Here is a 13,563-nt window from a genome sequence, read left to right as displayed (position 1 = left end):
TGCTGATCTCTCAGTCCCAGCCACAGGAGCCCAGACCTCTCTAAGGAGGAAGGGAATTCAAAAAGCCCATTATCATTGGGCATCTCTCCACCATAAATGGTATGAGCAGGGAAGAAGAAATCTACCTTAATACCTTTTGCAAAATCGTAGCGTCTACAACAGCTGATGTAATGTTGCAGTTTGTGTAGATTCGAGATCACTTTAATTGAGGCCTTTTAGCTGACTGGTGGTTTAATGAACTATTATAAAGTACAATTAGCTGCAGTAATTTGGTTCTGGTCGGTCATTGTAATGACCCTTTTCTGCCAAAATGGTGAAGCAGCCACTATTGTTGCTGTGGTATAGATTATCTGATAACTGCTGGCCTGGAGTGTATAGTGATTTAGTCATAGAGCTGTTATGCCTCAAGCTGAAGTTGTACTGTACAACTGAAAGAAAGATTAAATATCCATTCTTCAAGATATCAGCCACTAAATCACAATAACAGCCAATGATGTGCAATAAAGTAACCATCCCAACAAAAGTATTTGATTTAAAAAAAAAAAAATCAAGTTAATGCATTGAAGCAATAGCAAAATACCGCGGATGCAGGAAATCTGCTGGGAGAAAACCGTGCATCAGTTATCGCAATGTTGCTTGCAAGTGAAGTATTTTTTCATGGAGATGTTGCTTCTTTTAAGTAGTTACTCATTGATTAGCAATCAAAATTTAAATCTGAAAGCACGCTATGTGATCCCAGTAGGATTAGTTTGCAATTTGATTAAATTAATCCCAGTTTTTAGCAGGCGCAATGCTAAAGACATTTTTTTAGACATTTTAAAAAGTAAGCATTTTATTAACTTTTTTTTAAAATAGAAAAATACCCAAGTTGGTAAAGGAACTTTCCAAAAGCAACAAGACAACAGAAGGAAAAGTAAGTATTAATGCACATTTTATATAACAAGCATTCCATGAGCTTTACATCGTGAGATTGCCCAAAGAGTTAGACTGACAGGTGAACCAGCATTGAGGGCTAGTCACAGGCTGCCATTTTAATCGCCCCACCATTGCCAGCTTGACTGGCACAGCAGTTGCAGCCTCTGTAATTCAGACAAGTGTGTGTCCTCACCTGCTGACCCTGGATCAAGGCTAGCATAAGAAGTTTGAAGGTTGATCCCTCCTGCTGGTAATCACTACATCTGGTATTTCCAAACCATTACCACTCCTCATTCTGAGCGATGGTACCCGGTTCAACTGCTTTCAGAGCAATGAAGGGGGAATGGAAATATCTCGACACCTTTTGTAGGTTCCATCCTTGTTTCTACTCCTAAATGGCCTAGCTCCTATTTTAAAACTCTCCCCTGTTGTTCTGGATTTCCTCTGCCAGAGAAAATAGTTTCTCTGTATCTACCCTATTGAATCCCTTTATCATTTTAAACGCCTCGATTTGATCACCCCTCAACCTTCTAAACTCAAAGGAGTACAAGCCAAGTTTCTGCAACCTGTCCTCCTACTTTAACCCTTTAATCACTGGTGTCAATATGCACTGTACCCCCTTTCAAAACCAATATATCTTTTAAGTGCATTTACTGAATTTTAATGAGTAAAAAAGTGAATTATTTGAAGTAAGTTAAAAAATTTTAGAGTAAATTAAGCTGTTGGGGAGTTGAAACCGGAAGTAGAATCCGGGTATAAAAAGGGGCGGGCTTAGTGCGGTAGCGCTGAGTGCGGTTGCATTGAGTGTAAGTAGAGTTTGGTAAGTGGCAGAGTTCAGACAAGTGGGAGGTGAGGGGGTGCTTGCTGCTCTGTTTTGCTTCCCCCTCGCTTCCCCCAATACTGCGGACGTGGAGCAGCGAGACAATTCAACCAGACAGGTCCCCCAGACAGCTTCCACGAGGGAGGTTGGTGATCAGCTGGTTGGTAGGTTCTCTTCTTTCTCTTCTTTCTCTTCTATACCTTTAAGTTGGTAAGTCCTATTAAATAGTGGTGTAATATTATCATCTATATCGGGGCAGAGGGTCTTCATAACTAATAAGAAATTTAATTAATTACACAGATATGGGTGAACAGGTGATGTGTCACTGTAGTGAAATGTGGGAGCTGGTGGACCCCATTGAGGCTCACGGTGATTACATTTGCGATAAGTGTTTGCTGCTAGAGGAACTCAAGCTCCATGTTAAAGAGCTTGAGACCGAGCTTCAGACACTGCGACATATCAGGGAGGGGGAGAAGTTCCTGGACTCAGTGTTTCAGGAGATGGTCACACCTATGAAATTAATTACTGCAGATGTAGTCCGTGGTCAGGGACAGGACGGTGTGACTACGAGTGAGGAAGGTACAGGGATCCAGGATGTAGTGTTGAAGGAGCCGCAGCCCTTGCTCTTGTCAAGCAGGATCGAGGTTCTTACTCCCTGTGAGGGCAGGAGTGGGGACTGCAGGGAGGATGAGCAACCTGGCCACAGCACCATGGTACAGGGGGCCATTCAAGTGGAGGGAGTAAAAAGAAATGTTGTAGTGGTAGGGGATAGTATCATTAGGGGGATAGATAGGGTTCTCTGCAGTCAAGAGCGGGAGTCCCGAAGGCTGTGTTGCCTGCCCGGTGCCAGGGTTAAGGACATCTCTTCTGGGCTGGAAGAAACTTGGAGTGGGAGGGGGAGGATCCAGTTGTCGTGGTCCATGTTGGTACAAACGACGTAGATAGGGCAAGGAAGAAGGTTCTGTTAAAGGAGTATGAGCAGCTAGGGGTGAAATTAAAAAACAGAACCTCAAGGGTAATAATCTCTGGGTTATTACCTGAGCCACGAGCGAATTTGGCTAGGATAAATAAAATTAAAGAGTTAAATGCGTGGCTCAAAGACTGGTGTGGGAGAAATGGGTTTTGCTTCTTGGGACACCAGTACTGGGACAGGAGGGAGCTGTTCCGTTGGGATGGACTCCACTTGGCCAGTGCTGGGACTAGAGTCCTGGCGAATCATATAACTAGGGCTGTAGCCAGGGCTTTAAACTAATTAGTGGGGGGGAGGTTTCTAGAGAGCAAATAACAGAAATGACAACGGAGAAGGTCATAGACTTAGGTAGCAGTGGGGAAATTAAAAAACAGAACGTGTCAGGAAGGGACAGAAGGTATGGAGTAAAAGGTAAAGTAGTAAAAGGGGAAAAAACAGGAACTAAGTGTCACAAAACATATTTGAAAGTTCTTTATCTGAATGCACGTAGCATTCGTAACAAAATGAATGAGTTAACGGCACAAATAACTACATATGGGTATGATCTTGTGGCCATTACAGAAACATGGCTGCAGGGTGACCATGACTGGGAATTAAACATACCAGGTTATTTAACGATCAGGAATGACAGGCAGGAAGGGAGGGGAGGTGGGGTGGCTATGTTAATAAAGGAAGGAATCACTATAATACAGAGAAATGATATTGGGTCAAAGGAGCAGGATAGTGAAACAGTTTGGGTAGAGATAAAAAATAAGGGGGAAAAAAACACTAGTGGGCGTAGTCTATAGGCCTCCGAACAGTTGCAACTCTGTTGGACGGAGTATTAATCAGGAAATAGTGGAGGCTTGTAATAAGGGAACAGCTATAATTATGGGAGATTTTAACTATCCTATTAACTGGACAAATCAAATTGGGCAGAGCAGCCTTGAGGATGAGTTCATTGAGTGTATTAGGGATGGGTTTCTTGAGCAGTATGTAACTGAACCGACCAGGGGGCAAGCAACCTTAGATTTGGTCCTGTGTAATGAGACAGGATTAATTTAAAATGTCCTAGTAAAGGATCCCCTTGGAATGAGTGACCATAACATGGTTGAATTCCATATTCAAGTAGAGGGTGAGAAGGTTGGATCTCAAACAAGCGTGCTGAGCTTGAATAAAGGAGACTATGAAGGTATGAGAGCGGAATTGATTAGAGTGGACTGGGAAAATAGATTAAAGGGTAAGACGGTACATGATCAATGGTGTACATTTAAGGAGTTATTTTACAACTTCCAAAAAATATATATTCCACTGAGGAAAAAAGGGTGGAGAAGAAAAGCTAGCCATCCGTGGCTAAGTAAAGTAATTAAGGATAGTATCCAACTAAAAACAAGGGCATATAAGGTAGCCAAATCTAGTGGGAGGATAGAAGATTGGGAAGTCTTTAAAAGACTGCAAAAAATAACTAAAAGATTGATTAAGAAAGGGAAGATAGATTATGAAAGTAAATTAGCAAAAAATATAAAAACGGATAGCAAAAGTTTCTGTAGTTATATAAAAAGAAACAGGGTGGCTAAAGTAAATGTTGGTCCCTAAGAGGATGAGACTGGGAAATTAATGGTGGGAAACATGGAGATGGCAAAAACGCTGAACAAATATTTTGTATCAGTCTTTACAGTAGAAGACACTAAGAATATCCCAACACTGGACAAACAGGGGGCTCTAGGGGGAGAGGAGCTAAATACGATTAAAATCACTAAGGAAGTGGTACTTGGTAAAATAATGGGACTTAAGCCGGATAAATCCCCTGGACCTGATGGCTTACATCCTAGGGTCTTGAGGGAAGTGGCGGTAGGGATTGTGGATGCATTGGTAATAATTTTCCAAAACTCCCTGGACTCAGCAAAGGTCCCGGCAGATTGGAAAACTGCTAATGTAACACCCTTATTTAAAAAGGGTAGTAGGCAGAAGGCTGGAAACTATAGACCTGTTAGCCTAACATCTGTGGTTGGTAAAATGTCGAGTCCATTATTAAGGAGACAGTAACGGGACATTTGGATAAACATAATTTAATAGGACAAACTGGGCATGGTTTCATGAAGGGGAAGTAATGTTTGACAAATTTGCTTGAGTTCTTTGAGGAAGTAACATACAGGGTGGATAAAGGAGAACCAGTAGACGTAGTGTATTTAGACTTCCAAAAGGCATTTGACAAGGTGCCACACAAGATTATTGCTCAAGATTAAAAAATCACGGGATTGGGGGTAATATTCTGGCGTGGGTGGAGAATTGGCTCTCTAACAGAAAGCAGAGAGTTGGGATAAATGGTTCATTCTCAGACTGGCAATCAGTAACTAGTGGTGTTCCGCAGGGGTCAGTGCTGGGTCCCCAACTCTTTACAATCTATATTAACGATTTGGAGGAGGGGACCGAGTGTAACATACCAAAGTTTGCAGATGATACAAAGATGGGAGGGAAAGTAGTGAGTGAGGAAGACATAAAAAACCTGCAAAGTGACATAGACAGGCTAAGTAAGTGGGCAGAGATTTGGCAGATGGAATACAATACTGGAAAGTGTGAGGTTATGCACTTTGGCAGGAAAAATCATACAGCAAGTTATTATCTTAATGGCAAGAAACTGGAAAGTACTGTAGTACAAAGGGATCTGGGGGTCCTGGTGCACGAAACTCAAAAAGTTGGTATTCAGGTGCAGCAAGTGATCAAGAAGGCCAATGGAATGTTGGCTTTTATTGCTAGGGGGATAGAATATAAAAACAGGGAGGTATTGCTGCAGTTATACAAGGTATTGGTGAGACCGCACCTGTAATACTGCATACAGTTTTGGTGTCCATACTTAAGAAAAGACACACTTGCTCTTGAGTCAGTACAAAGAAGGTTCACTCGGTTAATCCCGGGGATGAGGGGGTGGTCAGATGAGGAGAGGTTGAGTAGATTGGGACTCTACTCATTGGAGTTCAGAAGAATGAGAGGTGATCTTATTGAAACATATAAGATTGTGAAGGGGCTTGATCAGGTGGATGCGGTGAGGATGTTCCCAATGATGGGTGAAACTAGAACTAGGGGGCATAATCTTAAAATAAGGGGCTGCTCTTTCAAAACTGAGATGAGGAGAAACTTCTTCACTCAGAGGGTGGTAGGTTTGTGGAATTTGCTGCCCCAGAAAGCTGTGGAAGCTACATCATTAAATCAATTTAAAACAGAAATAGATAGTTTCCTAGAAGTAAAGGGAATTAAGGGTTACGGGGAGCGGGCAGGAAATTGGACATGAGTCTAGGTTCGGAATGGTCATGGCCCTGTGGGTAGTGGAGTGGGCCCAGGGGCCGTGTAGCCTGGTTCTGCTCCTACTGTGTTCTAATTCTGTGTTAGATTTCAGGAGATGGTTTTATTCCTGTTCCTGGCTGGGGTGGAGATCGCCTTTACAGAAGGTAAGTACTGTAGAAAATATAGGGACAGAGTGATGATCTGGAAGAGTTTCGATCGCCTAGATGGGTCGGAGAGGAATTTCCCAGATTTTTTTCTCCCAAATTGGCCATTGGGTTTTTTACCTGGTTTTTCGCCTCTCCCGGGCGATCACATGGGTTCGGGTGGGATGGAGAGTGATAGAAGATTTGAGGTTAGGATCAGATCAGCCATGATCTTATTGAACGGTGGAGCAGGCTCGAGGGGCCGATTGGCCTACTCCTACTCCTATTTCTTATGTTCTGAGGTTCGGGGCCCAAAACCGAGCACAGTACGCCAAATGGGATCTGACCAAGGTTCGGTACAACTGAAGCATTACATCCTCGCTTTTGTATTCCAACCCCCTTGAGATAAAGACCAACATTCCATTAGCCTTTTCGATTACATTTTATGTCTGTGCACTAGCTATTAGTGATGTGTGTACATGAACAATCAATGGCTTTGATCCAGATATTCAATGAAAGTAGTCGAACTTGCAGATGATACCAAAGCAGGAGGGGCAGTGGAGGAATTTCAGAATGATCTGGATAAAATATGTAATGGGCAGACCAATGGCAGGTAAGTTTAATGTGAACAAGTGTAAAGTACTTCACATGGGAAGGAAAAATAAGAGATACACATACTCCAAGAATGGAGCTGAAAGAGACCAGAGAGTCTTGGTCGACTCAACACTCAACGGGTCCAAATAATGCAGAGCAGTAATCAACCAAGCCAATAGAATGTTGAACATTGCCCAAACAGTAGAATACAAGTTAGTGGAAGGTGTGGACAAATGTACAGTGCTCTGGTCAGCACACACCTTGAGTAACGTGTCCAGTTTCTGGTTGCCAAGTCACGAGGGAGAAATTGAAGTGCTGGAGACCATGCAGAGAAGCGCCACAAAGCTGATTCCCTGTGTCTAAGGTGTAAACCATGAGGAAAAAACAGAAACTTTTCAGCCTGGGGAGGAGGCATTTGAGAGATGATCTTAGCAGTATATAAGCTAGCTAAGGAAATGGAAAAATTAAATCTGAAATATTTGATAATATTACATGTATGGAAATGCAGGTGAAAATCCTGGAATATTTCAAGAAACAATTAGATGCTGAAAGGGGATTTTAATATGAATGGATGAACTAAGATGGGCTGAATCGCCTTCCTCATCCATAACAATCTTGTGAAATAAAGATCCTTTTATTCCAACTGCTGAATTGCATTCTCTTCATAAGCCCCCAAAACTGCAGCAATGTAAAGTATGTCAGCCAACCGCCAAATGTAGGTAGCTGTAGCTTCCATCTTCAAATGAAAACTCATTTAATAATGCTTGTTTGTGATTTTTCTGGAAATGTTTTTGTCTTCCAGGTTACCCTAAGTTCTTTATCTCAAATGATGAAAAAGTTGCCTAATTACCGAAAACAAAAGAGCAAGGTATAAAAGAATGTTGCTTTGATTTCTATGTATTGTACAATATATTATCGCGAGACAATGGCCCAGATTTTGCGGTGGTAATGACGGTGAAACTGTCAGCATTCGCCATCATTACGCCTCTGAAACTGACCACAACTTCGGGATTTAGCGCATGCGCAGATAAACGCGAAAATCCAGAAGTTGCGGTCAGTCATTCCCTGATTTGCCACAGGTTGTGCTGTGGAACTCCCCAGAGCCGGCAATCAATTCAAATCACCCTGAAGGACAAAAACTTCCCCTATTACGCTGGAATATCACTGTTTAAACCCCCCCCCCCCACCTCACAAAAGTTAAAACTTGTTGAAAAAGGTGTAACTGGGTTTTTAACGCCATACTGACTGCTGAACAACCATTCTGGCCCTGAAAAATTAATTTTATATTTGTGGAATGTCAAATTTTTCTTTAAATATGATTAAAAATTACATGGTTTTTAAAAAAAAAAATTAAGTTTATTTGATATTTCAGCTTCTACCATAATCCTACGTATATGTCCCAATCTGTATTTTGCTCTCTCTAAATTAGAATCTGTGCATTTTACTTCCTGGTTTGCTGTCTGAGAATTCTTCAATGGCCCCGAAATTCGGGTCTCCACGGTTGAGTACGCACGGAGTACTCACCCGTAAGCCCAATGGAAGTGTCAGTTTCCTGCATGCACTGCGCATGCGCGGGAAACCGGCACTTCCGATCCCCTGAACGAAGGGGTTCAGAGGTCGTGCGCGGGAGAGGCTGCGCGTGCACATCGAACTTCAGTTTCTTTTGTAGGATTTCCCGGGAGGGTAAGTCTCCAGAAGTTAGACATGTAAAAAGCAGGCGTAAGGCCTGCTTTTTACAAGGTAAGTGGTGAATTAATTAAAATTAAAACATTTTTTCCACAGGTTTATTATTTTTAAATATTTTAAAGCAAGGTAAGTTTATTTTTAGCCCCATTAGAAAATAAAATTATTTTTTTCAAAAATTTAAATTGTTTAAAATAATTATTTCATGTAATTTATAGTTTATTTTAAAAATGTGATGGTTTTTAAAAAATGTATTTGAAGATTTATTGCTGTTTGGGGGCCGTAGTATTTATAAGTCTTGACAGCACTTCCTGTCAATCTTATGAATGGAGCATTCCCTGCTCCGATTGGCTCCCCATGGCCCATGTGATCCCAGGGGACGCATCGAACTAACTGCGTCCCTGGGATACGCAAGCACTGCGCGCCGGTAGCCGGACCAGGCCCCGGATCGGAATTCCACGGGGGCCCACAGTTCAACGGCCGGTGCGCAAGGTAAGTGTAGATTGGGGGTTTGCACCCGCAGGAAGCCCCCGACCCGAATTTCTGGGCCAATGTGATTGGCTGCTCAGTGTGCTTGATGACCTCATTGTTGCTGGACACTGGAGATTCGCTTGATTTGGCGCCAGATTCAAACAAAGGTCGGGAGAGCTGAAATTCATGCCACAGCGATCACTAGATCTTTGTGGGCAGCTTTCTTCAAGGTCAGTGGCGAGCGCCATCGCTTCGCCGCTGACCGCAAATTCCGGGCGAATGACTGTGATACCTGCACAGTGAGCTGTCCTACTGTGAAAGGGTGAGAGGGCAGTCCTTGATGTCTCGATAAAACAGCTGAGCCTGAAGTTTGGAGAGTGATTTGATGAGGCTTTTTAAATCAGATTTAGATTTAAGGTGTTTTCTTTAACTTGTGTTTTTTTCCCCCACTGTAGCAAACAGTCCACCTGACTTTAGCTGAAGACTGTATGAAGCATTTCCATGGGATAGTAGAAAAACTGTGCAAGGCTGAACAGGTAAACAATATTCTTTGAGCTTCCATACGCCGGACGTTAAACTATAAATTATTTTGCGATGTTGTATCATAAAGTGGCTTTTTGTCAATTAAAAGATTGAGACAGGTTTTTAAGCATAAGTTACCAAATTAAGCTACTGGTTCAAGGATTTGTTGGGTATTGACTTCCGTTATTAGTAAGTAAATGTCTCTTTTTTTTAAGGACCTAGCTATTGGAACTGATGCACAAAGGCAAAAAATAAAGGACCCCATGAGAATCATTCTGCCCATTATGCTGGATAAGTCTATCGGAAGTTATGACAAATTAAGGATCATCTTACTCTATATCTTCCATGTAAATGGTACAGTAAATGCGGCATGCGTTCAGTATCTGGTACTCATTTTCTTTCCTTCCTATAAATCCAGTGATGCTAAGATTAGCAATTTTACAAGTTTAAAAAAAGACATCTGTAAATGGTTTTGTATGAATGACACCAACTCGTGATGTTTGCTGCAGATATTCTTTTTAGCAAGATGATGGGCCTTATTAAAGGGGTGCAATTTGCCATTGTTTTGCAAGGAGCAGATATAATGATGTGATTGGTGACATAGTGACTTAATTTATCACTCATGGCAGCTGGTGCTATAATAACTTTTAACATAGGTTTAATTAAAGCTGCACTGGTAGTGGAATAAAATGCAAAATCTTCCAGAGCTCCCTGGCCAAGGAACATAATTAAAGCCAATACAACAACATTTATCTTAAAATTAAGATCTGTTAAATAGGGATGGGAGAGTTTGGGCACATCATTTTGAGTTCTGCATTTTGAATTGAGAGAGACTGAAGTTTCTACCAGTTTTCTCTTCCTGTGCCCTTTATAGCGGTAATTTCCCCTGTAATATATAGGAATTCCTGTAGTTTTTCACTACTGAGTACAAACTAATACTCTTAGCCCGAGATACACATGAGGATCATTGAGTTAATCGTATAATCTACGTAAGTGTGGAATTTCCACTAATCTAGAAGTATAAGGTGGCAGTGCTTTGTTGTATCAGTCTATAGCCAGACAAAAAGAAAATGAAGGATTATTAATGACCCTATTCCTTTTATATCACATGTTGTTGCCCAATTATTATGATCATGTTTGTAAACAGGTTTGAACCTGACCTGAAGGTGTAAGTTAATACAGTAACAGTATAATCTTGCAAATTTCAAAGATTTCTTGCTCTCTGTCTTGAAGCAACTAATACAGGTAGACTATCCTTTATCTGCACTTCCAAAAACCTCTCAAAACTGAAAGTTTTTTCGTGGAGCATAAGTCGTGTGCACGACATGACCCGAGTGGCACCAAACATGACAGGAGTGGTCCGGGAGCTCTGCCTTTCCCTGTGAGCAGGGCAGAGGGTCACAAAGTTCCCTCCTGGGTAGGAGATTGCAGGCCGAGCCGGGCAGTGTGAAGGAGGTACCGGGAGAGTGAACCCAACAATACAGCGGCCTGTCCGATAGCTGCAGCGGCCCGTCCGATAGTCTTTTCTTTTCTCCCCCCCCCCCCCCCCCCCCCCGACCTGATTTGCGGGCCAGCTTAGTGTAGGAGTCAGCCGATATCCGGCTTTCCCACAACTGGCGGCGGCAGTCGAGCCCCAGACCCCCGCTAAGTCAAGGAATTCAGATACGGAGCAGGGGGAGCCGGAAACCTCGATCTAACGACAGAAATCAGCAGCCGTTTTGTTAGGTTTTTTTTCTTCCCCTAGCATTTTTTTTTAAACAGTCAGGCTGTGGAAAGAGTCTCTGTAGCTTAGCAACAGCTTCAGAGATGCTTCCAAGGCAGGGCCTGAGTGTTTACAAGCTGTTGCTAAGCAACAGTGTTTGTTGTCAGATACTGAGATGAAAACCTTCTGAAATCTGAAAACTGAAACACAGCTGGTCCCAAGGTTTTCGGATAAAGGATAGTCTACCTGTAGTGGGATAATTAGGCCCTTTAGAGAAAGCTACTAAAACTATACGACAAGGGTCTTCAGCTTTCATATTCTGTCCTTGTGGATTGAATCTTGGATCATTAACGTTTTGAATTTCATTACATTTTCCCATTTTTGCATGTCAGAAATGCCAAATAAATTGTTTGTGTGCCATAGATAATATTGTCCTATCCCTCTTACCCTATTCAACGAAGTAATATTTTTGGTGTGTTAACTAAGCCTGAATTCATTTGTTTTTCTGAAAAAGGTGATGGTTATTTTTATGAATCTTGTCAGGTTTGTAGATCCATTTCTTCAACATCCTCGACCCCGCCCCAGAACTTCCAACAGCTGGTTATACAGTATAATGTGCTTCTATTTAGCAGCTTGGCTAAGCACATACAGAAATTCTTTTAATGGCTTGTCTGGCAGATTCAAGCTTATTGCACTGTTGGAATTTGGAAACAATAGAGAGTGTGAGATGCAGGTCAGGTGTTTGGAAAGTAAAATTGATGGGATTCCATGATATGATCTCGGATACTGCATAATATATATATTTTTAAATTGACACCCCTAAAAATAGTTAACTGTATTCACTGTGTTTTTACTATTTGTTTTCTCTTAAAGGCACTACAGAAGAGAATCTTAGCAAGCTCACCCAGCACGGCAAGATTACAGAAGACCGTGACATCATTGAAAATTGGAAATTTCTTGATGTACCCATCCTCTCTGTAAGTTAAACCACCAATACAGTTTAAATTGCTTAATATTTTTACACTTGGTTTTAGTTGGACTTCGGACTGGAACTCAAGCAGGTCTTGTCACTACAGTAACTTCTAAAAACTGTTAGAATTGTTTTCTCGTCTTGGAGAAACTGTGTTAATGGGCAGCTTTAAATTGACAGATGCATTTCACTGCCATTCACATCCTTCCATCTTTTTAATATTTTTCCTTTTGCATAGGTGGGCCAATATTCTTCTTTAAATGAAACATTTAACATAAGTATGTTAACTGTTTAGAGTGAAAATTGTGATTGCGATGCTGTGAACATTTGCTTAAAGTGTTGCACTAACGCATGTGTATTTCCAGTCGAATGCCCAGCAACGTAAACCTCTGCGGAAAGATCGCAGTGATGAGGAGAGCTACCAGCTTTCCAGGTGGACTCCATTCATTAAAGATATCATGGAGGTAATATTAACCAAAGTATAAATGCATAATATGTTTTCCTTAGTTGAGTGTGTTGATATATTTTATAGGGTGAACTCACTTGGGCATAAATGCTTATTCCATTTAAAGATGCAGAGTTCAAGAATTAGCATTTCAAACTTTTTTTTCATTTGATTTACAAACACACAATACAGTGACAAAATTTAGGTTGAAAAGCATAATTGTCTTGCTTACACTCGCCATTATTACAAATAGTTTCCTGAAAGTGAAGCAGCTACAGGTGCCGTTTTCTTCAGTTAGTATGTTGCTCTATTGTGGAACCATATCATTAGCACATAAAGCAATAATTTATATTTTTAATTGCTAATAATTTTGCAGGCATTAGAAATATTGTCTTTAGCCTTTCTTTCCCTCCCCTCCCACAAGTTCTTTAAATTATGTGTCAACACCTAAGAGTTACTTCTTTCCCTTATTTCCTTTAATGGAGAAAGTAATATTGCATCCGTTGGATTGGATTGGGTCTTTCACGTTGATTGCCTTAATTAACTTCACTACCAATAAATCCGAGACACGAACGGTTGCAATGAAGAGAGAGGTGCATGCTGGAGGCTACAGAGAGGGGTCACATGTCAAACAACAAGCTTTGTCCTGTATCTTATCCAGGAGCCCCAGACAAATGTTGAAGCCTTCCAAGATAGAGGTGTAGTCTTTAATTATAGAGTTAACAATTATTGAGGGAAGGAAAAAACATTTGACTTGAAACAGTAACCAAGCTTCAAGGGAAGACGTGGAAATTCTATTTGATAACCTTGAACTCTCAAACTCCCTTGGCTATCAGATTTAAGTATGGATTGGGGTTGTTTGGGCTTGATATTCTCTCAATTCAGGAACCGTTCCTTTAGATTGGAAAATTGCGCATGTCACTCCGCTATTTAAGAATGGCAAGAGAGGGAAACGGAGGAATTCTAGACCAGTTAACCTAACATCTATTGTTGGGAAATTGCTAGAGTCGATAATTAAATTTTGGGTGACTGAACACCTTGAAAATTTTCAGTTGATCAGAGAGAGT

At 41.3% G+C, this 13,563-nt stretch overlaps 1 protein-coding gene across 2 annotated transcripts in view; it reads left to right on the top strand.

Moving 5' to 3' along the window:
* The window catches only part of stxbp3 (syntaxin binding protein 3), a 107,333-nt gene that overhangs the window by 79,364 nt on the left and 14,406 nt on the right, over window positions 1–13,563 (top strand). For both annotated transcript variants that reach the window (XM_085982438.1, XM_085982437.1), the window contains exons 11-16: window positions 856–913; window positions 7,506–7,571; window positions 9,313–9,393; window positions 9,595–9,733; window positions 11,955–12,058; window positions 12,417–12,515. In XM_085982438.1, the coding sequence (XP_085838564.1) occupies window positions 856–913; window positions 7,506–7,571; window positions 9,313–9,393; window positions 9,595–9,733; window positions 11,955–12,058; window positions 12,417–12,515 (547 nt within the window). The remainder of the gene's footprint in view (window positions 1–855; window positions 914–7,505; window positions 7,572–9,312; window positions 9,394–9,594; window positions 9,734–11,954; window positions 12,059–12,416; window positions 12,516–13,563) is intronic.

The sequence above is a fragment of the Somniosus microcephalus genome, chromosome 3 (assembly GCF_052327205.1).
Source record: "Somniosus microcephalus isolate GS21.2 chromosome 3, FLI_Smic_1.0, whole genome shotgun sequence".
Classification (NCBI taxonomy): domain Eukaryota; kingdom Metazoa; phylum Chordata; class Chondrichthyes; order Squaliformes; family Somniosidae; genus Somniosus; species Somniosus microcephalus.
Note: the sequence above shows the minus strand (reverse complement) of the source record. Positions and strands in the feature narration are given on the sequence as shown.